This window comes from Schistocerca gregaria, chromosome 7 (genome assembly GCF_023897955.1).
Source record: "Schistocerca gregaria isolate iqSchGreg1 chromosome 7, iqSchGreg1.2, whole genome shotgun sequence".
Lineage (NCBI taxonomy): Eukaryota > Metazoa > Arthropoda > Insecta > Orthoptera > Acrididae > Schistocerca > Schistocerca gregaria.
In genome coordinates, this window is record NC_064926.1 from 99,216,025 (window position 1) to 99,240,875 (window position 24,851).

The following is a 24,851-nucleotide window of genomic DNA, read 5'->3' on the forward strand; positions in this document are numbered from 1 at the left end:
TCTCTCTTTCCCATGTGCTCCTTTCCTCTTCAAAATATCCATCAGCTTGGTCCACTGAACTCTGTCAAAAGCCTTTGCCAAAGCTTTAAAAACTGCAAAGATTTCTCTACTTTTTTCCGTATGTCTTTCCCTTACAGTTCTTAACAGGCCAATAGCACCTCTTGTTCCTTTTCCTCTTCTAAGTCCGAACTGCTCCTCTGCAATCCCTGTATCCAGCTTGCCATATAGCCTTCTATTCAAAACTCTCAGCAACACTTTAGCAGCATGAGAAATTAAACTGATGGTCCTACACTCTTCACATTTTTTAGTGTTTCTCTTTTTCTCTATTGGTATCTTAACTGTTGCAAAAAAGTCCTCAGGCCATTTCCCTTTGTCATATATCTCATTCCAGAGGTAGACAATTTCTTTTCTTGCCTTGTTTCCCATGCTCCTCAACAGTTCTGCTGGCAAATCATCAATTCCACATAACTTCCTATTCTTCATCTCCTTCAGTGCCTTTTCTACTTCTGCTTCCATGTTGATGAATCCGTTTCCATCTCCTGGCACATATTGCTCCTCTTCAATCTTAATTTTGCTTTGTATTTCATCCCCCTTATACAGACATTCAATATATTCTTGCCATCTGTTCAAAGCCTCATGTGGTTCTTCTGCTAAAGTACCATCTGCTCTTTCTATTTCCACGTTATTCCTCTTTTACGTTCAACAACCATCTCACTAGCCAGTCTATTCATATTTCCATACTTTCTCTCTTTCTCCATTTTCTGTATTTCATTGCATTTCTGTGTCATCCTTTTTTCCCTTGCTTCTACAGTTTCTCTTCTTAATTCATTATTCAGTTTCCTGTACATCTTTTTGTCTTCTTCAGTTTCCACATTTTTCCAGTTCCTCCACTCTTCCATCTTTTTCAACATGTTTTCTGTTATCCATTCTTTCCTGGTACTTTGGGATTCTCTAATTCCTAGTACTTCTTTGGCAGAGTCCATGAGCCCTTCCCTCACTTTATCCATTTGTCATTAATAGTTTCATCAACACTATCTCTTTTTCCATTTTTCCATAAATCTGTTTTCCAAATCTGATGCCTTTCCTACTTCTTTGAGTCTTTCTGTGTTAAGTCTTTCTTTTGCTTTACTTCTCCAGACTTTTTTCAACTTCTCTTGTATGTATTTCCCCCCACTACTAGGTTGTGGTCTGAATTTGTATCCACTCCTGGATAAGCTTTGGCATTCTTCACACAGTTCTTAAACCTTTTTTGTATCATGATGTTGTCCAACTGATATCTTTTCCTATTCAAATTTGATATCCACATGTAATGTCTCCTTCTGTGGTGTTCAAGTAATGTGTTACCCACTGCTCATGAATTTTCTTTACAGAAACTAATTAGTCATTCACCTCTCTCATTTCTTACTCCTAATACAAATTTTCCTACAGAATCTTCATCTCTTCGTTCACCCACCGCTGCATTTCAGTCCCCCATGATGATGATGCAGGCATTTCTATTTTCTTTTTCAATGAGTTCTTGTATTTTCTCATAATATTCTTCCACTTCCTCATCTCTGTGCTGACTGTTTGGCATATATACCTGTATTAACATCAAATCGTTTGAACTTCTCATCAGTCTTCCATCAATATAGTGTACCTTCAGTACCTTATTTTTCAGCTTTTGCTCTATCATTATTCCTACTCCATTTTCACCACTCTTGATTTATCCTGAGTAAAAGAACATATAATCCCCACTTTTTATCTCCCCATTCTCTCCCCATCTTATTTCACACAAACCAAGGGCATCTGATCTGTTCCTTTTCATATGCTGTTTTGCATTCTCTAGTTTTCCTGCTTACAGTAGTGTCCTCATATTCCATGTTCCAATCCTTATCTTTCCTTTCTGCATTGTCCCTTTCTTCCTTTCAAATATGTCTGTTCTCAGTGTGTTCCTCTCCCGGAGACCCGAATGAGGGGAAGTTTTAAGTCCGGAATCTTTCACATAGAGAGACATACCAAGAACTGTTTGTTAATGTAAGGTGGTAGTTTCCCGTTACTTTCCACATAGGCAGTAGGTTGCCCAGCCTAAAATCAGCCATTCACTGTGAGTCAGACGCTGTCTGTAGCCACCCTTCTGGAGTACAGTTGCTAGGACAGTTTTGGGATAGGAAAGGGGGAGCGATAGGTCATTGTGGTACACATGTCTGGCTCCTCCCCTTTGGCCTGTCCAGCTTGGGTGACCCTTCTGGTAGCTAAGCTACCGCCAGCATAGTCCTCCGAATCCAGAGCACATAAACCTCCTCACCCACATAGACAGTGCTACGTTAAGGCAGTGTTCCCTGAGGAGGACTGTTATACATAGAGCTTAAAAAATTAAAAACATAATCTAAAAATGTATATTTCCCACCACTATACTTTATACATTACATCATTTATACTTTTATTCATTCCTTTTATGATGAATGTCCTTGCAATCTCGAATTATATTCCAGTAGCAATCAGCCATCATGGTATGTATCAGTTTTGCTTCATACTTACATCCTGATGTCCTTATGGAATGTTTCTCGATGTTCATCAGACATGTCATTGCATCTTTATGAGAACTGATCCAAATGAGAATGCATGAAATGCACTTTGAGGGATATTTTGCATCTCAATTCTTGGTATGCATTCCTTTGTGAAACAGCTTTGGAAAAAGGTCTTTAGTATTTACCAATTCCTTGTAGTTATGGGCTCTTCATTTTTACAGAACATTATTTGTGACATGCTTAAAATATATCCGTGTTTGCTTTTCTTCTGTCACCAGGATTTCTTCAAATGCACTTATGTCTACATCTAACTCTACATTTATACTCTTCTTGAAAACTGTAACTACCTGTACTCTTTTCCAATCATTTGGAACCTTTCATTCCTCTAGAGACTTGGGGTACACAGTTGTTAGAAGGGGGGCAAGTTCTTTCGCGTACTCTGTGCAGAATCGAATTGGTATGCCATCAGGTCCAGTGAACTTTCCTCTGTTGAGTGATTTCAGTTGCTTTTCTATTCCTTGGACACTTATTTTGATGTCATCCATTTTTCCGTTCATGCGAGGATTTAGAGAAGGAACTGCAGTGCGGTCTTCCTCTGTGAAACAGCTTTGGAAAAAGGTCTTTAGTATTTCAGCTTTATGCGTGTCATCCTCTGTTTCAATGCCATTATCAACCCAGAGTGTCTGGATATGATGTTTTGACCCACTTACTGACTTAACGTAAGACCAGAACTTCCCAGGATTTTCTGTCAAGTTGGTACATAGAATTTTACTTTCAAGTTCACTGAACACTTCACGCATAGCCCTCCTTAAGCTAACTTTGACATCGTTTAGCTTCTGCTTGTCTGAGAGGTTTTTGGCTGCGTTTAAATTTGCAGTGAAGCTCTATTTGCTTTTGCAGTAGTTTCCTAACTTTGTTGTTGACCCATGGTGGGTTTCTCCCGTCCCTCACAGTTTTATTCAGCACATACCTGTCTAAAACGCATTTTACGGTTGCCTTGAACTTTTTGCATAAGCACTCAACACTGTCAGTGTTGGAACAGAAATTTTTGTTTCGATCTGTTAGGTAGTCTGAAATCTGCCTCCTATTACTCTTGCTAAACAGATAAACCTTCCTCCCTTTTTTTATATTCCTATTTACTTCCATATTCAGGGATGCTGCAACAGCCTTATGATCACTGATTCCCTGTTCTGCGCTTACAGAGTCGAAAAGTTTGAGTCTGTTTGTTATCAGTAGGTCCAAGATGTTATCTCCACAAGTCGGTTCTCTGTTTAATTGCTCGAGGTAATTTTCGGATAGTGCACTCAGTATAATGTCACTCGATGCTCTGTCCCTACCACCCATCCTAAACATCTGAGTGTCTGGTAAATTGAAATCTCCCCCTAAGACTATAAAATGCTGAGAAAATTCATATGAAATGTATTCCAGATCTTCTCTCAGTTGTTCTGCCACTAATGCTGCTGAGTCAGGAGGTCGGTAAAAGAAGCCAATTATTAACCTAGATCGGTTGTTGAGCATAACCTCCACTCATAATAATACACAGGAACTATCCACTTCTATTTCACTACAGGATAAACTATTACTAACAGTGACAAACACGCTACCACCGGTTGCACGCAGTCTATCCTTTTTAAACACAGTCTGTGGCTTTGTAAATTGTTCGGCAGAAGTTATCTCTGGCTTCAGCCAGCTTTCCATACCTATAACGATTTCAACTTTGGTGCTTTCTCTCAGTGTTTGAAGTTCTGGTACTTTGAGGGATATGTTGCATCCCAATTTTTGGTATGCAACAAGCATCTCATTTTCCAATTCTTTGTAGTTATGGGCTCTTCATTTTTACAGAACGTTGTTTGTGACATGCTTAAAACATATGCATGCTTGTTTTTCTTTTGTCATCAGGATTTCTTCAAAATTTGGGTCTTACAGAGTCTGTGTAATGTTGGGGCCAAAACACATGCATCTTCCTTTGTCTTTGCTGGTGTAAGGCAAGGAAATTTATGTGAGAGGTACACAAATCCTCTTCCACTTTTTATCCATTCTCTTAACAAATTGTTTTGTTAAGCCTAGTTTGATATGGAGCAGAGGAAGAAGTACATCTTTACTAGCTACCAGTTCCTTCCACAAAAAAAATTTTCTCGCAGTTTCCATTTTTGTAAAGTCCATGTTTTTTTTTAATATAATGGGTATCCATGTTTCAACTATCCCACTCACATATGAAACAGCCATATATGGTGTAGCTTTGCTGCATACTTAATATCATGGTTATTATTTTGAGGTCATGATATATTTTCCACCTATGTTCAATATATTTCAAACATGTAAGTATGTATTCCAAAATTTCATATGTCTCTTTAGCCATATTAGCATATGCAATTGGAATGAAAGGAATTACCTTCCCATTTTGGAGTAGAACAGCTTTTAAACTAGTTTTGGGGTATCTGCACAGGGTCTCCTGTCCTGTTCATTGTATTTAAAGTCCAGAGTTCTGATTATGTCACATATATCATTACGGAATATTTGAAAAAAATGAAAAAAAAAATGAAAGAGAGTGCATTCTCTATTACTATAGGAAGTTACATTTGTATCTTTTCTTAGAAGATTACATTATTTTAACCTAGGTCCTGGCACTTCTGATGGATCTCGATAACTTATTGCCTGAAATGTTGGATCACGTCTTTCAGGAGAGGAGGCAAATCATGACTAACACTTTCTTCTTCACTATCTGTGTCCAAAATGTGGTCTTGAAGGCACTGGATCACTGTCAGAGTGTGGCACTGGTCTGATTGCAGAAAGCAAATTTGGGTAAACTATGTGTCTTTGACTTTCTGCTTGTATAGCCTACAACTTTTGTGAGACAAAAGTAATAGTCTGCTACGTGATCTTCTTGCTCCCTCAAAGACATGGGTGCTGTGGACAATGTGAAATGTTTACCCTTCCACCAACTTATTAGTTTTACATAACAACTCGCTCAACACATATGTGGTGCCCAGTCCTTGTCCTGGTCTCCTTGTTCCATTATAAATAAATGCTTGTAAGACTTCTTTATGATATATCCATCTTCTTGATTTGCAGCTCCTTGTTTTGGCAGTGTTTGCAGCTAAAATGTTTTGGATGTGAGGTCCACAGTTTTTCTCAGTACCCAAACATGTTTCAGCACCACTCTGCCGTCATCATTGGGTTTTCATTTTTATTTATTCTTTACATTTGGTGTGCATGAATTTCTGGATCACTTTTGTGTTAATTACTACAAGTAGCTTGTCATGTTTTCATGTGGCAAGCACTTCCATTCTCCGCATCATGCTGAGATGTTGTGATGCATATGTAACTATAACAATTATTTTCCACAAATAATGTAGTTAAACACTTTTCACGACACCAGAACACAGTGTTATTGTGGTTTGTTCTTCTTTATGAAGTACAAAGATTTCTTTCTCTGCCTTTCCAGTGTGTACTCTTTGCAGACATAACAAAAAGAATCTGAATTATTTTGACATGTCTGGTGACAAGACATTTCCTACGAAGAAAAAAAAATGTATGAATAATATGTGGTAAAAAATAAACACCAAGATATTTTTAGGTACAAAAGATTATGTTACATTTTATTTGTGCAAAAAAATAAAAATAAAACAACATGCTTGATACAGTAAAAGATTCTGCAAACTTACAAATTGAATTCCACAAAGGTGGATGCTGTGTGGTTCTACTTCAGTATAGCAATGATTTTTTAAAGAAAAAAATGAAAGATACCTTTCAATAAGTTATTAACATCAATCAGCTTAATAGATGTATTGCTGTGAATAGAGAAATAAATACTAACATGGTTGATATGGATTCCAAAATCTCGCCCTTCCCTTACAGGACATGCTGAAAGCCATGAATTGAGGCAGTCAGATAGATGCCACACTGCTTGACTTCCAAAAAGAATCTGACTCAGTCCCACATCAACACTTATCAAGGAAAGTATGTTCACATGGAGTATCAAATGAAATTTACACTGGATTGTGAGAATTCCTCAGTAGGGAGGTTGGAACATATAATCAAGGATGAAGAGTCATTGACAGATGCAGAAGTAATATCAGGCGTTGAATATATTCACATGTTGAATATTAATTACCTTGCAGGCAATGTTAATAGCAACCTCAGATTTTTCGCAGATGCTGCAATTATATAATTAACGTGTGTTCTTTATATGTTGTCCACCCCAAATACTGCTTTGTCCATAAGCCAAAGCCAAAAACATTGGTAGCAAATGGACATTATTCAGCATGATTGCCATGTAACTTTGTGCTTTACAAAGGTATGAACAGCAGTACATCTTTTTAAATAGCTCCATATATGTTTTATTCCATAATCCACTTGCTCTTATCAAAAATGTATTACATATACTGTTCACATAAATATGACATTATTAAAAATGTAACACAAAACTGACTGACTCTTCTGTAGTAGTACACAGTGCAGGTGCCTGGCTAACACATCATGTTCAATTGCTGGAGTTGACAGTAAACAAACACAGGGAAAGAACACGCCAATCATTCAGTCAACTTCATTCTTTTGTACACCAACAAAGAGTAAGTATAAATGCTACTCATAAATAGTGAATGTGAATTGGTAGAACAGCAATTGCAATAATGTCATCCTATATGTTGTGTACTGTAAAAACAGTCCTTGATTAAAGACTGCATCATTGTTACTTTGTGCATATTGTGGTTGAAGCTAGGTGTAACGCTACTCAGGCAGAGGAACTTTACAGAGAGTTAAATCCTGACATGAACCCACCTTCTCAGTGGATGTTTTACTGCCTTGTTGTGATGCTTTAGGAAATGTACTTTTTCATGACAGCTTGAATAGGAGATTGGCATTCCTAAAACCAGTGTACACCACATTCTGACATGTTACCACTTCCATTCATATCATGTACAGTTGCACCAAGAATTCCGTGAAAATGATTTCAAGAATTGCGTACAGATCTGTAGTGGAATATCAGCATCAGTGGACAGTTAAAGACGGGTGTGGAAGGCTCGGTAGTACAATTATTGGCCCTTCTTTCAACTGTGGTAACCTAAACTGCAGGGCATATGCCAGCTTTCTGACATCAATTCATCCTCATCTTCTGCTTGAAGTGTCACTAAGAACCAGAATGCGTATATCGTATGAACACAATATATATACAGTACATAATGCCTTGTGTTCACGTCACATTCTGAGCCAAAAGTATCCTGACAAATGGATTGGTCGTGAGGAATAATGCATTGACCTGCTCAGTCATGTAACTTAAATTCTTCTGGACTTTTTTCTTTGGGAATTTGTGAAAGACATTGTCTATCACAATATTCTAACAACTCCAGAGAACCCATAGGAATGTAATATGTGCAGTTCATTTCAGCACACAGCACTGAAAGCAGTGATGAGCTCTTTCATCCAACATCTGGCCAAGTGTATCATTGTCAGTGGTTAGCACTTTGAGCTTCGTTGAATGGCCGGCCAGCATGGCCGAGCAGTTCTAGGTGCTTCAGTCTGGAACCGTGCGACCGCTACGGTCGCAGGTTTGAATCCTGCCTCAGGCATGGATGTGTGTGATGTCCTTAGGTTAGTTAGGTTTAAGTAGTTCTAAGTTCTAGGGGACTGATGACCTTAGAGTTGAGTCCCATAGTGCTCAGAGCCATTTGAACCATTTCTGAACCATTGAATGCTCTCCCACTTTATTTGACCACAATGGACTACAGTGCAACAAAATGCTATAAATATTGCCATTTCTGTTTCTTATGAAGCTAAGTGTTTTGATTATGTGAACACATAACATGTTTTTTAGAAGGTCTTTAGCTTAGGAAGCTGTTTACTGAATGAAAATTACAAATTACTTTTTAAGAAATTTTACTGTTGTTCGTATTGTCATAAGGAACAATGATACAAGTGTGGCACTCATGTTTGTTAATGTCCCCCGAGGAGCTAAACAATATTTGCTTCATACATTTTTTATTTTACTTCTGGACAAAAAGTTATTTGGTACAGTCAAGATAAATAATAAGGTACTGTTTGACAAATGCTGCACAAGGATTCATTTAGATCTTGATAATGTTATAAAGTGTTGCAAAGACTGACAGCTTGCTTTAAATTCTCGGAAATGTAAAATTTTGTATCCCACAAAACACAAATATGTACCATTATATTGTTACAATATCAATCAGTGACAATTGGAATCCATCATGCAAGTATATAATCAGACAGGAACTGAAATTGAGGGTAGCAAAGCAAAGCAAAAATGCTTAACTGTGTTTTCATGTGATCCTTTACAGGGAATATCACAGGAGAATTGCCCCAATTTAATCCCTGTACCACTGAAAAGATGAGTGAAATAAGTGTTAGTGTCAGTGGTGTTTAGAAACAGTTGAAATTGTTAAAATTGAATAAAGCTCCATATTAATGGAATCCCTGTCAGACTCTATATTGATTTGCTACTGAGTTAGCCTTTCTTCTAACTATAATCTCATCCTGGAATTTGCCTGAAGCAATTTAGGGAAATCATGGGAAACTTAAATCAGAATGGCTGGATGCAGGTTTGAACCATCGGAAAGCTTTAGATCAAGGCAGTCATTAGACATGGTATTTCTTGATTTCTGAAAAGTGTTTGACTCAGTAGCACACCTTTGCTTATTATCAAAAGTACAATCATATGAGGTATCAATTGAAATTTGTGATTGGATTTCTTTAATAGGGAGGACGCAGTGTGTTATCTTGGATGGGGAGTCATTGTCAGATGTAGATGTGCTCCAGGAAAATGTGTTGGGACCTTTGCTGTTAATGTTGTATATTAATGACCTGTGGACAATATTAATAGTAATCATCAGACTTTTTACAGATGGTACAGTTACTGTCTGAAGGAAGCTACGTAAATATTAATTCAGATATTGATAAGATTTCAAAGTGGTGCAGAGACTGGCAACTTGCTTTAGATGTTCAGAATTATAAAAGTGTGCACTTCACAGAATGAAATACATACTGTCTAATGACTACAGTAGCAGGTGGAATCAGTACTCACACAAATATTGGGGTAACACTTTATAGGGATATGAAATGAAATGATCACATAGGCTGTGTCATGGGTAGAGCATGTGGTAGACTTCAGTTTATTAGAAGAATACTGGGTAAGTGCAATCAATCTAGAAAGGAGATGTCTTGCAAATCACATATATGACACATTCTGGAATATTGCTCTCTTGTGTGGGGCTTGTACAAAATAGGACTAACAGGGTATTGAAAAAAAAGTTTGGGTATGCCATTAGCAGTGTTCTGCTCGACACATCACATCATTTAAATATCTGAGCACAATGTTGCAAAATGATATGGAATAGAATGAACATTTGGGGATTGTGGGAGAATTTTAGGAAAATGTGGGTCACCTGTAAAGGAGATTGCTTATTGTACACTAGTGTGACCTCTTCTTGAGTACTGCTGATGTGTTCGGGATCTGCACCAGGTCAGAATAAAGGAAGTCATCGAAGCAGTTTAGATCTGGGCTGCTAGATTTGTTACCAGTAGGTTCAGACACCACACAAGTGTTATGGAGATGCTTCAGGAACTCAAATGGGAATCATTGGAGGGAAGCCAATGTTCTTTTCGAGTAATACTATTGAGAAAATTTAGAGAAATGGCATTTGAAGCTGACTGCAGAACGATCCTACTGGTGCCAACATACATTTCATACAAGGACTGTGAAGATAAGATATGAGAAATTGGGGCTCGTATGGAGGCATACAGAAAGTCATTTTTCCCTCACGTCAAGTGTGAGTGCCACAGGAAAGGAAACAACTAGTAGTGGTGCAGGATACCCTCCACCATGCACCATATTGTTGTTTGTAGAGTATTTATGTAGATATAAATGGGCTGCATGAATAGTAACAGGTTTATTTGACCTGTGAGGGAGTGTCATAGAGTTGCTGAAGAAACTGAATTGACAGGCTCTTGAAGACAATTTGTAGGAATATGAAATGGAATGATCATGTAGACTCAGTCCCAGGTAAAGCAGATGGTTTATATTAGTCCATGCGACATGTGTAGAAGTAACTTAAGGCATTACCCTGAGGAAATGTGTTGGTACTCGTTACTGTTCATGTTTCTTTTTAATTACCTGGCAGATGATGATAATAACAACCACCTCAGACTTTTTGCACATTATGCAATTATATACAGGGTGGTCAGAAACAGTATGAAAAGCTTGAAAGAGTGTTGCAGGGTAGGTTGTGCTGAGAGGTAATTGTTAAGAAAAAAATATGTATATCACATGATTTTTTAGTTAATTAGCATTGAAGTTAGCCAGTCGGGACATTGTACATGCAAATTTAGGTGGCCCATCAGATACAATTAGTGTCAGTTGTTCTCACAGCATAGATGACAGTGGCTGAGGCAGCTCAGTTTTTGGGTTCAATCCGTACTGCTCTCCCATGTCCAATTCATGTATTGCTCTATCATTCAGTTTTAGGAAACTGAATGAAGAAAGCATTTGGTGAAACCATCTCTGATGGATTTCTCAAATTTGTGTGTGCAGTGATCCAGTTGGCTAAATTCAATTCTAATTAACTCAAAAATAGCAATGTTTTTCTTATCAGTTATTTGTTAGCACAGCCTACCTTGGAACGCCCTTATAAGCTTTTCAGACTGTTTCCAAGCACCCAGTATAAAAAAACACTGCCTAAGAAATGATGCACACATATTCAGTCAGATCTTGATAAGATTTCAAGGTGGTGCAAAGATTGGCAACATGTTTTAAATATTCCAAAATGTAAAATTTTGCATTTCACAAAATGAAGAAAATGTAATATTCTATGACTACAGTATCAATGAGTCACAATCAGAAATAAGAATTTGTAGGGGTATGAAATGGAATGGTCATATAGACTCAACCATAGATAATGCAAGTGGAAGATTTTGAGTCATTGATAGTATACCGCAAAAAATGCAGTGAGTGTGTAAAGGAGATTTGCTTACAAATCATCCATGTGACACCTCCTAGAATATGACTCAAATGTGTGATAACCATATAAAATAGAACTTCCAGAGGATGTTGATTACATACAAGTAAGAGCAACATATACAGTCACATGTTTGTTTGCTCCTTACACGAGTAGAATGAAGGCTTTCATGACCAAATGACATAGCCGCTGGTAAACCTTTCGGCATGTGAGGTCTTGGTCCAAGAAATTCTTCTGTTCCTGACATTTCGGCCAGGACTGCACTAGTCATCCTCAGAGGGGCTCCTTCACTGAGTCTTGCCGACTGAACGAAATGTCTGGAACAGGAGAATTTCTTGGACCACAACTTCACATCTCAAAATGTTTATCAGCAGCTACCTTGCAAGAGTGTCACTGAGATGCCTATTGTCTTGAAGTGTGGCTGTAAAATAGTGGGACTATTGCTTTAAACATTTTATTTCAAAAATAACCACATTTAGTTGTTGTCACAATCAATATTCTCCTCTCCCTTATCCCTACAACACTCTGTGCAAATTTGCTTCCAAGGGACTCAGCATTCATTTGCTGGGTATGGGCTCGGTGACCCTGGATCCCTGAACTGGGGACTGGGAAGCACTGCCAGTCCTCTGTTACTATAGGTGTTGTTGATATACCTCATTGGGGACAGCTGAAAATGTGTGCCCCAACCGGGACTCGAACCCTGGATCTCCTGTTTGCATGGCAGACGCTCCATCCATCTGAGCCACCGAGGACACAGATGAATAGCTCGACTGCAGGGACTTATCCCCAACTTATTCCCAACGGTCCACAATCTACATATGTAATGTACCTAATAGATATTTGCCCATCCACTCATTACTCACACACGCTAAGGTAACGATTCCCGTAAGAGTTCAGGCAACCTGTGCGCGTTCTCACAGATGATTGTCAATGGGTGGGTATGATTAATAAAATTCTTTTCCGGGCTATTATGCCGTGGTCTGATGGATTTCGCATTGTAACCCAACGTTTCGTCCCCATCTGCGGAGGACATCTTCAAGGGGGTTCGTGGCTTCTGTTAACTTCCGAAACACACACTACTGAGACAGTGTGTGTTTCGGAAGTTAACAGAAGCCACGAACCCCCTTGAAGATGTCCTCCGCAGATGGGGACGAAACGTTGGGTTACAATGCGAAATCCATCAGACCACGGCATAATAGCCCGGAAAAGAATTTTATTAATCATGACAGTTCCGGCTGTGAAAGTTTACATTTTACAATGGGTGGGTAGCCTTTAACTATATATATGAAGATAGTAACTGTTCTCAAAAGAACAGATACCATTGATGATCATGCAGCTCCTCTAGAATAAATGATAATTAATATCAACAACACTTGCAGCAGCTGGGGGTTTCCTATTGGAGGAACTGGAGAGCCAGGCACTGGCTAACCTTCCCCCTGACCTCCCAAGTAAATCACCACCTCTGTGTGAGAAAGACAAGACTAACCATCATTAATCAGTGGCTCCCACAGGGACTTCTGCGTTTAATCTGATACTGACTACATGTGGAAGAATTACAGTTTCTGGTCAAGGAGAAACTGTTCTGCATCTGCTTGCAGGAAACTCATTTTAAAGTGTCTGGTACTCCTGCATTACTGAGTTATCACCCCTACAGGAAGGATGATATTGCTGGAGACAGGGCTAAAAATGGAGTGGCTGTTTCCATTGATGACAAATGTCACTCCTCTCTTATCCCTCTTACCATGGCCGTACAAGCAGTTGCCATGAAAGTTCTGGCACCAATTAACTTCACAGTGCATTCTTTATATCTTCCACCTCGTGACCATTTAGATGCAGACACACTGAGAGAACTCTTCTGGACACTTCCACACCCATTCTTCCTTGTGTAGCACTTCAATGCACACAGTGTGTTGTGAGGTTCAGCTATCGCTTGCTAAAGGGGTCGAATTTTTGAGTGACTCGTCCATTCTGAGAATATCTGACTTTTGAGCTCAAGTCATTTTTTGTCAGTTCCTACCGTTTCAGCAATCAATTGAATACTGAATAGACAGTCAGATTGAATCAGATTACTTCCTTTTTTGATATTGTCATCTTTGTGGTGTGTGTGTGTGTGTGTGTGTGTGTGTGTGTGTGTGTGTGTGTGTTGAAGCACATCCCGGACACCTTCAACATGGAAATGCTTGAACTACTCAACAACTTACATTCTTGATAAATAGTCTTCACCATACACTTCTTTTAGTAAAATATGAGTTTCAGCAGCAGTTTTTCCAAGTTTCATCTATAGCTTCACGACAATTCGTTGCTCCTTTATTGCACTTATCATTTTTCCAGCAAAACAAAATGAGGGCCACAGCCACACTGATTTGTCTAGAGACACCAGAAGTGTCGCATTCAACTGAGAAGGTGTTAGGCTTCACAGCTGTTGGTCGTTCATCTTTGGTACATGCATGCTGTGACAGAGTCAGTTCCGTTATTTTACAGTGACACCTCATATAATGCAACACCCATATGTATCACTCTTGTTGTGGTCACAAAGACAAGATTAGACTAATTACAGCATTCACAGAGGCATTTTAAGGAATCATTATTCCCTCCCTATGTGGGTGGAATGGGAAGAAGCCCTAATAAGTGGTATGATGGCGAGTACATCCCTGTCATGAACTTTTCAATGGTTTGCAGTATGCATATGTAGACAGCATAAGGGTTCGAGGTTCAGCTGTGCTTGTGCATTAATACATTACAACATATTGTTCATTTGCTTTTGTTCAGTGCTTGTGTTTCTGTGGGTTCTCATCTTTTAGTAGGACAAATAAGAATCACCTGGTGGCTCTTTCGGTGTACTCACTATACATAAAATAAAGACTATGAAATGGCAAAAGAAATTACATTTAACACTTCACTTAATAAAAGCAGGTGTAATTATTTTAATGGCAGGCATTTCTTCATTTTTATTTTTTTTTTTTTTTTGCCCTTCTATTCCCCAATTTTCTTTTCATTATATGAGATCAGCCAAAGTCGAGTATTTGAAAGCTATATTAAAATTGTGTAAGAGAATGACTGGCAAATAGTTATCTTCAAGCAGTAAGTTTGGTACATATAGGAAACTGTCCTGCCAGAACTATATTAAATGGTGGATTACTCCACATTTAAAGTAATGAATAAAGTGATAACTTTCATAGTAAGATCAGGCATCTCATTGCCTTATTATGGCTTTGATTTATATATTTTCAGACATGTCTGAAAGAACAGACTCCATTTTAATCCAGGAGCCCTTATAGAATTAGACACAAAGGAATTACAGACATTGGCTGCTAGCAGGCATTGATTGAAATGAAGGAGGAAAGTGGAAAATTTGTGCCGGGCAGGGATACGAAACTGGGTTTCCTGCTTACTAGGTAGATGCACTGGCTCCTGGGCTGTCTGGCTACAGTGGCCATTGCAACTGTATGGACTACCCTAAGATTCCACCCATCAGACCCAAATTCTCAACTTACGCACACACTATTTATGAAGTGCTCGTTGCCCATTATTGCCATCAATTTATAGTTTGTGCGAGGATATAATGAATTCCAGTTGTAATATAACATGGCAATAATGTTTTTGTGGTGAAGTCTGGGATGTGTATCATTCCTTAACACAAGGAAAATAGTGATCAATATACCACGTCTTATTACGGATATCCTCCACCAAAAAAATAATATGTATCTTGTGTAATCCAGGGTGCTGTTTCTTGATGCTGTTGTGGGTTCATCTTGATGTTACTGCACCACCACACGGGAATCATGCAATGGTTGAAATAAGTTTCAGTACTTTTTGGTCACAGAGAAGTTTATTTTGGATGCCATATGTTCAGTGGTGAATGTACAATGTCTGACTCCATGCTGTTGATACAAAGTCCAGTCCAAGACTGACTTAAGACTTACCTCAGACTGAGATATGACTGACTGACCTAAGACTGACCTAAGACTGACCTATGGCGGTGTACAAATTGCCTCTGTTTATATGATTTTAAACAATTACTGTTATTGTTACATATTGCATTTTGCATATTTAACAAGTAAAATTTTTACATACATCTTCCCAAATTACATAGACAATTACACGGAATAACAGTGAATAATTTCATACAATGACAGGAAAGAGTGTGTTTCTATTAAGACTATAGATTACATGTTTTATCATTGCAGCAATATATTTTGTTAATTTAAAATCATCCTGTTATTTTCAGGCGAACAGTGTGATCAGCTTTATTGAATGAAAGGCCTTGATTCAATTAATTAAATTTTGTACAACTAAAATTTTACATTTCTAATAGTCACAATTACAATTCTATTAACTAACACCAATTATGATGTGAGCATGTTTGATCCTGACTGAAAAATCATCATTTCATATTTCTATTAGGGATCCAGATAATTTCTGATTAAAAAAAAAAGAAAAGAAAAGAAAAAAATGTGTCTCAATGACATGAAATATCAGAACTTTAATTGTTAATTACTCCATAATTACAATAGCAAGATTGTTCCTACCATGTGCCTGTAGTTAGTATTGTGTGTAAATTATCATGGTACATTAGCTTTTAATCCAACATGTTTCTTCGTTCCATATACTGGTGAGGCACAACATGAACAGTGTCAAAGCAACAGTTTAAATTGGTGTAAATTACTAATATTACGTATATGCCCTCTTCAGGAGAGTGGAGATGAGACTGGAATAGGATACATGATCCCAAAAGGGGTTGTGGTATTACACAATGTCGCCTTAAACCATTCTGTCATCTTGTAAAGTAGTCCCCTCATCCAAAACGATATTATTAACTTGTATGACATGACAGTACAAAGAAGAAAGTAGTGCTACAGGCACCCCATGTCCTATGCAGTGTAAGCTGATCAGAAAATGTGTGCTCTGCTCCACAACTATAGTAAACCTCTTGCTGCTGACATTATTATGCACATCAACATACTTGAATATGTGTTTGAATAAGAACATATGAAAAACTAAACCGATTGTGCATGTGATTGGGTGGAAAAGGCTGTGTGATCTTCACAATGTCTACTTTTGTTTTTGTTTCCACTGTCACTCAGTGCCATGAAAAACATGCAGCAATTCGTAATGATCTGGAATGAAATTATATTTCAATGGTCCATGTTTCAACTGTTGTTCAGTAGAATACATTGCCTCATAGTTTTATTTGGAATGCAATTCCCCCATCATGAATTAGTAATAAAATATTATGTTGTTATAATTTTTTAATTAACTGGTTGTAGGAACACTTGTCTGACAACCGTAGAGGAGAAATTCTGAGGTCTGGAGTTCACACAGCTATTGTCGGTGCACCTAATGCTGGCAAGAGCAGTTTACTTAATATTATTTGTAAGTGTTTTTACTTTCAGTTTTATAGTTTAACAGTAGACTAGTACAAGAATATAGTAATTAAATGTGGTATAGGCATAGTAGGCCAACATCCTGTGTATGCCAGCCATGTTCAAAAACCTTGCCCTTTTATTGAAGATATTGTTGTGAATTTGTATCTACATGTATTATCCCAATAGAGAAGTATATTTTTCTGTGGCCTTGCCATGCCCCTGTGTCATTATGGGAATCCACAGTTTTCCTGTAGAGCTTTTGCTGTCTCCATGTAAAATTTTGTACCTGACTTTCAGAATTAAATGCAAGAGCAGTGGTAAATGAAAGAAATGAAGTAGTTGCTGATTTACGACTATATAAGCAGGACACCTTTTGTGAAGTTGTCACTGACCAAAATAACAATGAAATTTATTTGTACTATATTTTTGTGCACATAAATGACAGAAACTCCATAGATGAACTGTTTATTTTATTTCCTCATTTTATCAGTTATTAATTTTGATAAATCGACTAAATTCTCACACAAATAAGTACAGGAAACAAATATGAACATCATTTTTGTAGCTTTGTAATAAAGACCAATAAAGTGTAACAAGAAAAGTTCTACTAAAGTTTTGCCTGTGATCTTCATGACATGAACAAGTCCATCATGCATTGGTTATACTTAATAATTTCTAAGTATAAACTATAGCATTTCTCAAGACTTATTAACTTCTGTGCTGCCTTTTGCTTGCAGACTGATTAATTCTGATATACTTTTTTCATGTAGTTCTGTAAATTTTTAATAAGATTTTTATGCATTATTGATTGTTGAACAAAATATGGAACAAACTTGAGGTTATACTCGTGCCATACCATGCTGTTGTATGATGTGGCACCCTCCTCCCCTTTTTCTCTTATACACTTTCACCTGTGTCAGTTTTTGCTGCTACATCTGCATATACATCTGTCCTCTGCAAACCACCATAAGGTGTGTGCAGAGGGTACATCTCATTGTAACAGTTATTAGAGTTTCTTCCTGTTCCATTCACATATGGAGTGTGAGAAGAATGATTGTTTGAATGCCCCTGTGCATGCAGTATTCTAATCCTCATGATCCCTGTGTGAGTGTTATGTAGGTGGTTGTAGTATATTCCTAAAGTAATCATTTAAAGCTGATTCTTGAAACTTTGCCAGTAGACTTTCTCAGGACAGTTTACATCTATCTTCAAGAGTCTTCCATTTCAGTTCCTTCAGTATCTATGTGACATCCTCCAACAGATTAAACAAACCTGTGACCATCCGTGCTACCTGTCTCTGTATATGTTCAATATCCCCTGTTAGTCCTATCTGGTATGGGTCCCACACACTTGAGCCACATTCTAGAACTGATCGCACGAGTGATTTGTAAGCAGTATCCTTTGTGGACTAATTACGCTTTCCTAGCATCCTACCAGTAAACCAAAGTCTATCACCTGCTTTACAAATCTCTACAATGTGTTACATCCAGGTATTTGTATGAGTTGGCCAATTCCAACCGTGACTCACTGATACTGTAATGATAGAGTACTACACTTTTCACTTGGTGAAGTGAAGTGCAAATTTTGACATTTCTGAACAGTTAGAGCAAGTTGCCATCTCTGTACCACATTGAAATCTTATCAAAATCTGGCTGAATATTTATGCAGCTTCTTTCAGGTAGTACTTCATTATAGATAACTGCATCATCTGCAAAATGACTAATTTTACTATTAATATTGTTTTTCAAGATCATTAATATGAAACATGAACAGCAAGGATCCCAACACACTTCCCTGGGACACACACAAAATTACTTCATCTGACGATGACTCTCCATCCATGAATATATGTAATACATATTTATACAAATCTTGCGCTAGGGAGCCACTGACGCCTCTCACAGCTTGGCGACCCAAGCAACAGCTTGTGCCCTTGGGCTTAAACCAGCCCTGGGTGCTGATTTATTTTATATTTCAAGCTTCTTTGCATGATTTAACAGACAGAAGGTAGGAGGAGGAGATTGGTGTTTAACATCCTGTCGACAATGAGGTCTTTAGAGATGTAGCGCAAGCTCTGATTAGGAAAGTTCAAGGAGGAAATTGACTGTGCCCTTTCAAAGGAGCCATCTCAGCATTTGCATGAAGTGATTTAACAGACAGATTTATGTGCATATGTCATGTCAGGAAGCTTTTCATTTTATCTGATGGGTATGAAAATGTATGAAAAACCAAACTTGTACATCCATTTTTCATTCCATCCTTCAGGTCTGTTTGTTTTTATTTCTGTCTGTTACCTGCTACTTACAGTTGTAAAATTTACCTGTTGTACTAGTTTGTTACATCTTTCCTCCCCCTTGCTACAAGCCACATCATAATTCCATTTAAGTAACTCTGCAGTTATAAAAAGTCATTTGTGCCACTAGTCACTCGGCCATGGAGAAAGGCCAAGTGACCTCAAAACATAGATGTGATTGTCGTCAGTGAATATTGTTTGTTGCTTGTTGTTGCTGTTGTTGTCGTCGTCTTCAGTTCAGAGACTGGTTTGATGCAGCTTTCTATGCTACTCTATCCTGTGCAAGTTTCTTCATCTCCCAGTACCTACTGCAACCTACATCCTTCTGAATCTGTTTATTGTATTCATCTTTTGGTCCCCCTCTATGATTTTTACCCTCCACACTGCCCTCCAATACTAAATTGGTGATCCCTTGATGCCTCAGAATATATCCTACCAACCAATCCCTCCTTCTAGTCAAGTTGTGACATAAATTTCTCTTCTCTCCAATTCTATTCAATACCTCCTCATTAGTTATGTGATCTACCCATCTAAGATTCAGCATTCCTCTGTAGCACCACATTTCGAAAGCTTCTATTCTCTTCTTGTCTAAACTATTTATCGACCACGTTTCACTTCCATACATGGCTACACTTCACACAAATACTTTCACAAACAACTACCTGACACTCAAATCTATACTCTCTTCTTCAGAAATGCTTTCCTTGCCATTGCCAGTCTACATTTTATATCCTCTCTACCTCGACCATTATCAGTTATTTTGCTCCCCAAATAGCAAAACTCATTTACTACTTTAAGCGTCTCATTTCTTAATCTAATTCCCGCAGCATCACCCGTCTTAATTCGACTACATTCCATTATCCTTGATGTTCATCTTATATCCTCCTTTAAAGACAATTTCCATTCCTTTCAGCTGTTCTTCCAGGTCCTTTGCTGTCTCTGACAGAATTGCAATGTCATCGGCAAACCTGAAAGTTTTTATTTATCTCCATGGATTTTAATTCCTACTCTGAATTTTTCTTTTGTTTCCTTTACTGCTTGCTCAATATACAGATTGAATAACATCGGTGATATGCTACAAACCTGTCTCACTCCCGTCCCAACCACTGCTTCCCTTTCATGCCCCTCGACTCTTATAACTGCCATCTGGTTTCTCTATAAATTGTAAATAGCCTTTCGCTCCTTGTGTTTTACCCCTACCACCTTCAGAATTTGAAAAAGAGTATTCCAGTCAATATTGTCAAAAGCTTTCTCTAAGTCTACAAATGCATGAAACATAGGTTTGCCTTTCCTTAATCTATTTTCTACGATAAGTCATAGGGTCAGTATTGCCTCACATGTTCCAACATTTCTACAGAATCCAAACTGATCTTCCCCGAGGTCAGCTTCTACCAGTTTTTCTATTCATCTGTAAAGAATTTGTGTTAGTATTTTGCAGCCGTGGCTTATTAAACTGACAGTTGGTTAATTTTCACATCTGTCAACACCTGCTTTCTTTGGGATTGGAATTATTATATTCCTCTTGAAATCTGAGAGTATTTCGCCTGTCTCATACGTCTTGCTCACTATATGGTAGAGTTTTGTTAGGCCTGGCTCTCCCAAGGCTGTCAGTAGTTCTAATGGAATGTTGTGTACTCCTGGGTCCTTGTTTCGACTTAGGTCTTTCAGTGCTCTGCCAAACTCTTCACGCAGTATCGTATCTTCTATTTCATCTTCATCTACATTCTCTTCCATTTCTATAATATTGTCCTCAAGAACATCACCCTTGTATAGACCCTCTATATACTCCTTCCACCTTTCTGCTTTCCCCTCTTTGCTTAGAACTGGGTTTCCATCTGAGCTCTTGATAGTCATACAAGTGGTTCTCTTTTCTCCAAAGGTCTCTTAAATTTTCCTGTAGGCAGTATCTATCTTACCCCTTCTTAATGAACCACGGAATAATGTACATAGAGAGGTAAAAACTGACACACATGCTTGGAATGACATGGAGTTTTATTAGTAAAAAAAAAAAAAAAATGCTGTGGCGCGTGAAAGATCTCTTTCTTGCGTCGTTTGGTGATGATCGTGTGCTCTGCCGCCACTTTCGTGATGCTTGGCCTCCCAGGTCCCCAGAGCTCAGTCCGTGTGATTATTGGCTTTGGGGTTACCTGAAGTCGCAAGTGCATCATGATCGACCGACATCTCTAGGAATGCTGAAAGACGACATCTGACGCCAATGCCTCACCATAACTCTGGACATGCTTTACAGTGCTGATCACAACATTATTCGTCAACTTCAGCTATTGTTGAGGAATGATGGTGGACATACTGAGCATTTCCTGTAAAGAACATCATATTTGCTTTGCCTTACTTTGTTATGCTAATTGTTGCTATTCTGATCAGATGAAGTGCCATCTGTCGGACATTTATTGAACTTTTTTATTTTTTTGGTTCTAATAAAACCCCATGTCATTCCAAGCATGTGTGTCAATTTGTACCTCTCTATCTACATTATTCCATGATTTATTCAGTTTTCAAATTTATTCTGACTTTTTGATCACCCTGTATAATCTTTCTGATATCTTCTAGTATCTCCAGGTTTCTTCCATGTATACATCCTTCTTTTATGATTCTTGAACCAAGTGTTAGCTATGATTAAGTTATGCTCTGTGCAAAATTCTACCAGGCGGCTTCCTCTTTCTTTCCTTACTCCCATTCCTTATTCACCTACTATATTTCCTGCCCTTCCTTTTCCTATTATCGAGTTCCAGTCACCCATGGCTATTAAATTTTTGTCTCCCTTCATTATCTGAATAGTTTATTTTATCTCATCATACATTTCATCAATCTCTTTGTCATCTGCTGAGCTAGTTGGCATATGAACTTGTACTATTGTGGTAGGCGTGGGCTTCGTATCTATCTTGGGCAGAATAACGTGTTCACTATGCTGTTTGTAGTAGCTTACCTGCATTCCTATTTTCCTATTCCTGCGTTACCACTATTTGATTTTGTATTTGTAACCCTGTATTCACCTGACCAAAAGTCTTGTTCCTCCTGCCACTGAACTTCACTAATTCCCACTATATCTAACTTTAACCTATCCATTTCCCTTTTTAAATTTTCTCACCTACCTGCCCAATTAAGGGATTTGACATTCCACGCTCCGATACATAGAATGCCAGTTTTCTTTCTCCTGATAACAGCATCCTCCTGAGTAGTGCCCGCTCGGAGATCCGAATGGGGGACAATTTTACCTCCAGAATATTTTATCCAAGATGACGCCATCATCATTTAACCATACAATAGAGCTGCATGCCCTCGGGAAAAATTATGGCTGTAGTTTCCCCTTACTTTCAGCCGTTCGCAGTACCAGCACAGCAAGGCCAGATCAGTCAATCATCCAGACTGTTGCCCCTGCAACTGCTGAAAAGGCTGTTGCCCCTCCTCAGGAACCACACAATTATCTGGCCTCTCAACAGATACCCCTCTGTTGTGGTTGCACCTATGGTATGGTTATCTGTATCGCTGAGGCACGCAAGCCTCCCCACCAATGGCAAGGTCCATGGTTCATGGGGGGTGTTGCTTGATATAGTGTGTGAAAATCGCTTGATCTTTTCTCTTTCTTGTAGGTGCATATAAAATGTTCTGACTTTGCAGTTTTCATTAATTACAACAATATAATGGAGCTAATGTGGATCTATAAGGTGTGCTGAGATATAAAGCCTGTTATAACTGCTTCCTTGTGTTGTATTTCAATACTGTATACAAACTAGGACAGCATAAATAGTGGCACCTTTGTTTAATTCATGGGAGAGTGTTACAGATATACTGAAAACACCAAACTTAACTTACGAACACCTGAAGATATATGCCATATATCCTGTGAGTGGGCCCCACCTTTAGCAAAACACTATTTTGTTTTTGTCCCAGACATGTTCCACTGCAGTTGCATCATCATCAGTGTTTTTTTTTTTTTTTTTTATTGTTATGGCTTCTTACCACATGGTGTGACTTTCCTGTTGTATTACGTTTTTATAGTGTTTGTTTTTCTTTACAGTTTGTCACCTGCAAAGTTTCTTTTTTTGTCATCTTCTTCATTGCAAAGTTCAGTGCTTTGAGTTGTCACTGTCTATCAGCTGTGATAACAAGATCTTGTTATCACGAATGATAGACGCATTCTCTCTTTTCAAAGAGAGAAGAATGTTTTGCTTGAATTGGAGTGTGCAAAATGCTAATGGAGGAAATGGGCTCAATGTCAGACATCTGTCTCTTTGACATGAGATAGGACTTTACTATTTTAAGATAAATTGTGTGAGGTGTGTGTGTAATGTGTGTGATGCCTATAATCTCTCCCTGCCATTTTGATCCACATATTAATTTCAACTTCATTTCAATCTGTCCATATTCTTTCAGGAACACCACCTCAAAATCTGTGTTGCTTTATACTGTAGTTCCTATGAATTTGTGCCGTTTGTCTACCAGTAACTTCCTTGATTCAAAACTGACCTTTTCCTCTTCTGTCCAACCAATTAGCAAGCCTCCTTTGAAGTTTGCCAAAAGTGAGACAGTGTTGATAGAGTCTTTCATATCAAATTCGTCAGTGCCCCTTAAGCGAGAGTCATGACACTGTAGAAGCATTGTTCCATTGTGTAGCTTCTTCTGTCTTGTTATTGTTCTTGGCAATTTCATTCCTTGCCGTTTCCATTTGGTTATGGAGTCCATCTCATATCTTGCATGTTTCCACTACTGTCTTCTTCATTTTGGTGACATCACTACACACTTCTTGTATATTCACATTATATCTTCTCATGGTTCTTTTAAAGATAAATCCGCACTCACTTGGATTTCCTGCTCCATTGCTGCGACTGTTTCAGCTTGGTTTTCTAGCTCTGCTCCCAAGTTGCCAATTTGTAAATTCTTTTATCAGTTGTTTGTTCCTAACCCCTCAAATTCAGCTACATGCACTTCTGGCTTATGAAATACTGACAGTAGAATTTCTTTTAAGTTGTTCTTTGTCTTTTACTCATTGTATCTCCCATTTTTCCTTCTCTTTTGTCCATTATGTCTCCTGCACTTCCTTCTCTCTTAGTTATCATGCCTAGTTTTCTTTCTTTCCTCTCATTATTGAAATAATTAATGCAGTAATTTGATTTTGTAATTCCACATCACTACTAGTCATGTCTTCCTATCGTTGATCTCCCCTCTCTCTGATTTTATTACGGTCGTAAAAGCCTGAATTCTTAGATTCGTTCCCTTCCTCCAATTTGTTGTAATCCTGGCCCTTTTATCTTGGTAAATACATTGCATTTTTGCCCATAAGGATAATATGCAATAATACAAATCTAACAGTTGACACTCAGTTTGACCAGAATCTTCACATGTTATTTCATACTCAAATATACAGCTGTTAGTCCCAAACATTGTACTGCAGCAATTGTAGGCAAAACTACGACATTGCTTCTTCTAGCATTTCATTACTATTATCTTCAGTTGCTATGGCTGCCTAGTGTAGCATGCCCTGCAATGTTGAAAACTGCTCCATAGCGTTATAGTGGTTGCTGCAGTTGTTCAACATGTAATGTAAATCTATTCTCTCTTTTCGTTTAGCAAGTTCACTGAACACCTTAGTCCAGCTGCATGGTTCATTACGCTGGTTCCTACAAGTCATTCAACAGTGCACCCTCAGCCATAGATCATCATTATCATAATCAAAAGCATCAGTGTCGTAACCACCACT

At 38.2% G+C, this 24,851-nt stretch overlaps 1 protein-coding gene across 3 annotated transcripts in view; it reads left to right on the forward strand.

Annotated features, from left to right (window-relative positions):
- The window catches only part of LOC126281864 (tRNA modification GTPase GTPBP3, mitochondrial), a 120,926-nt gene that overhangs the window by 60,993 nt on the left and 35,082 nt on the right, over window positions 1-24,851 (forward strand). For all 3 annotated transcript variants that reach the window (XM_049981133.1, XM_049981131.1, XM_049981134.1), the window contains exon 5: window positions 16,744-16,849. In XM_049981133.1, coding sequence (XP_049837090.1) covers window positions 16,744-16,849 — 106 coding nt within the window. The remainder of the gene's footprint in view (window positions 1-16,743; window positions 16,850-24,851) is intronic.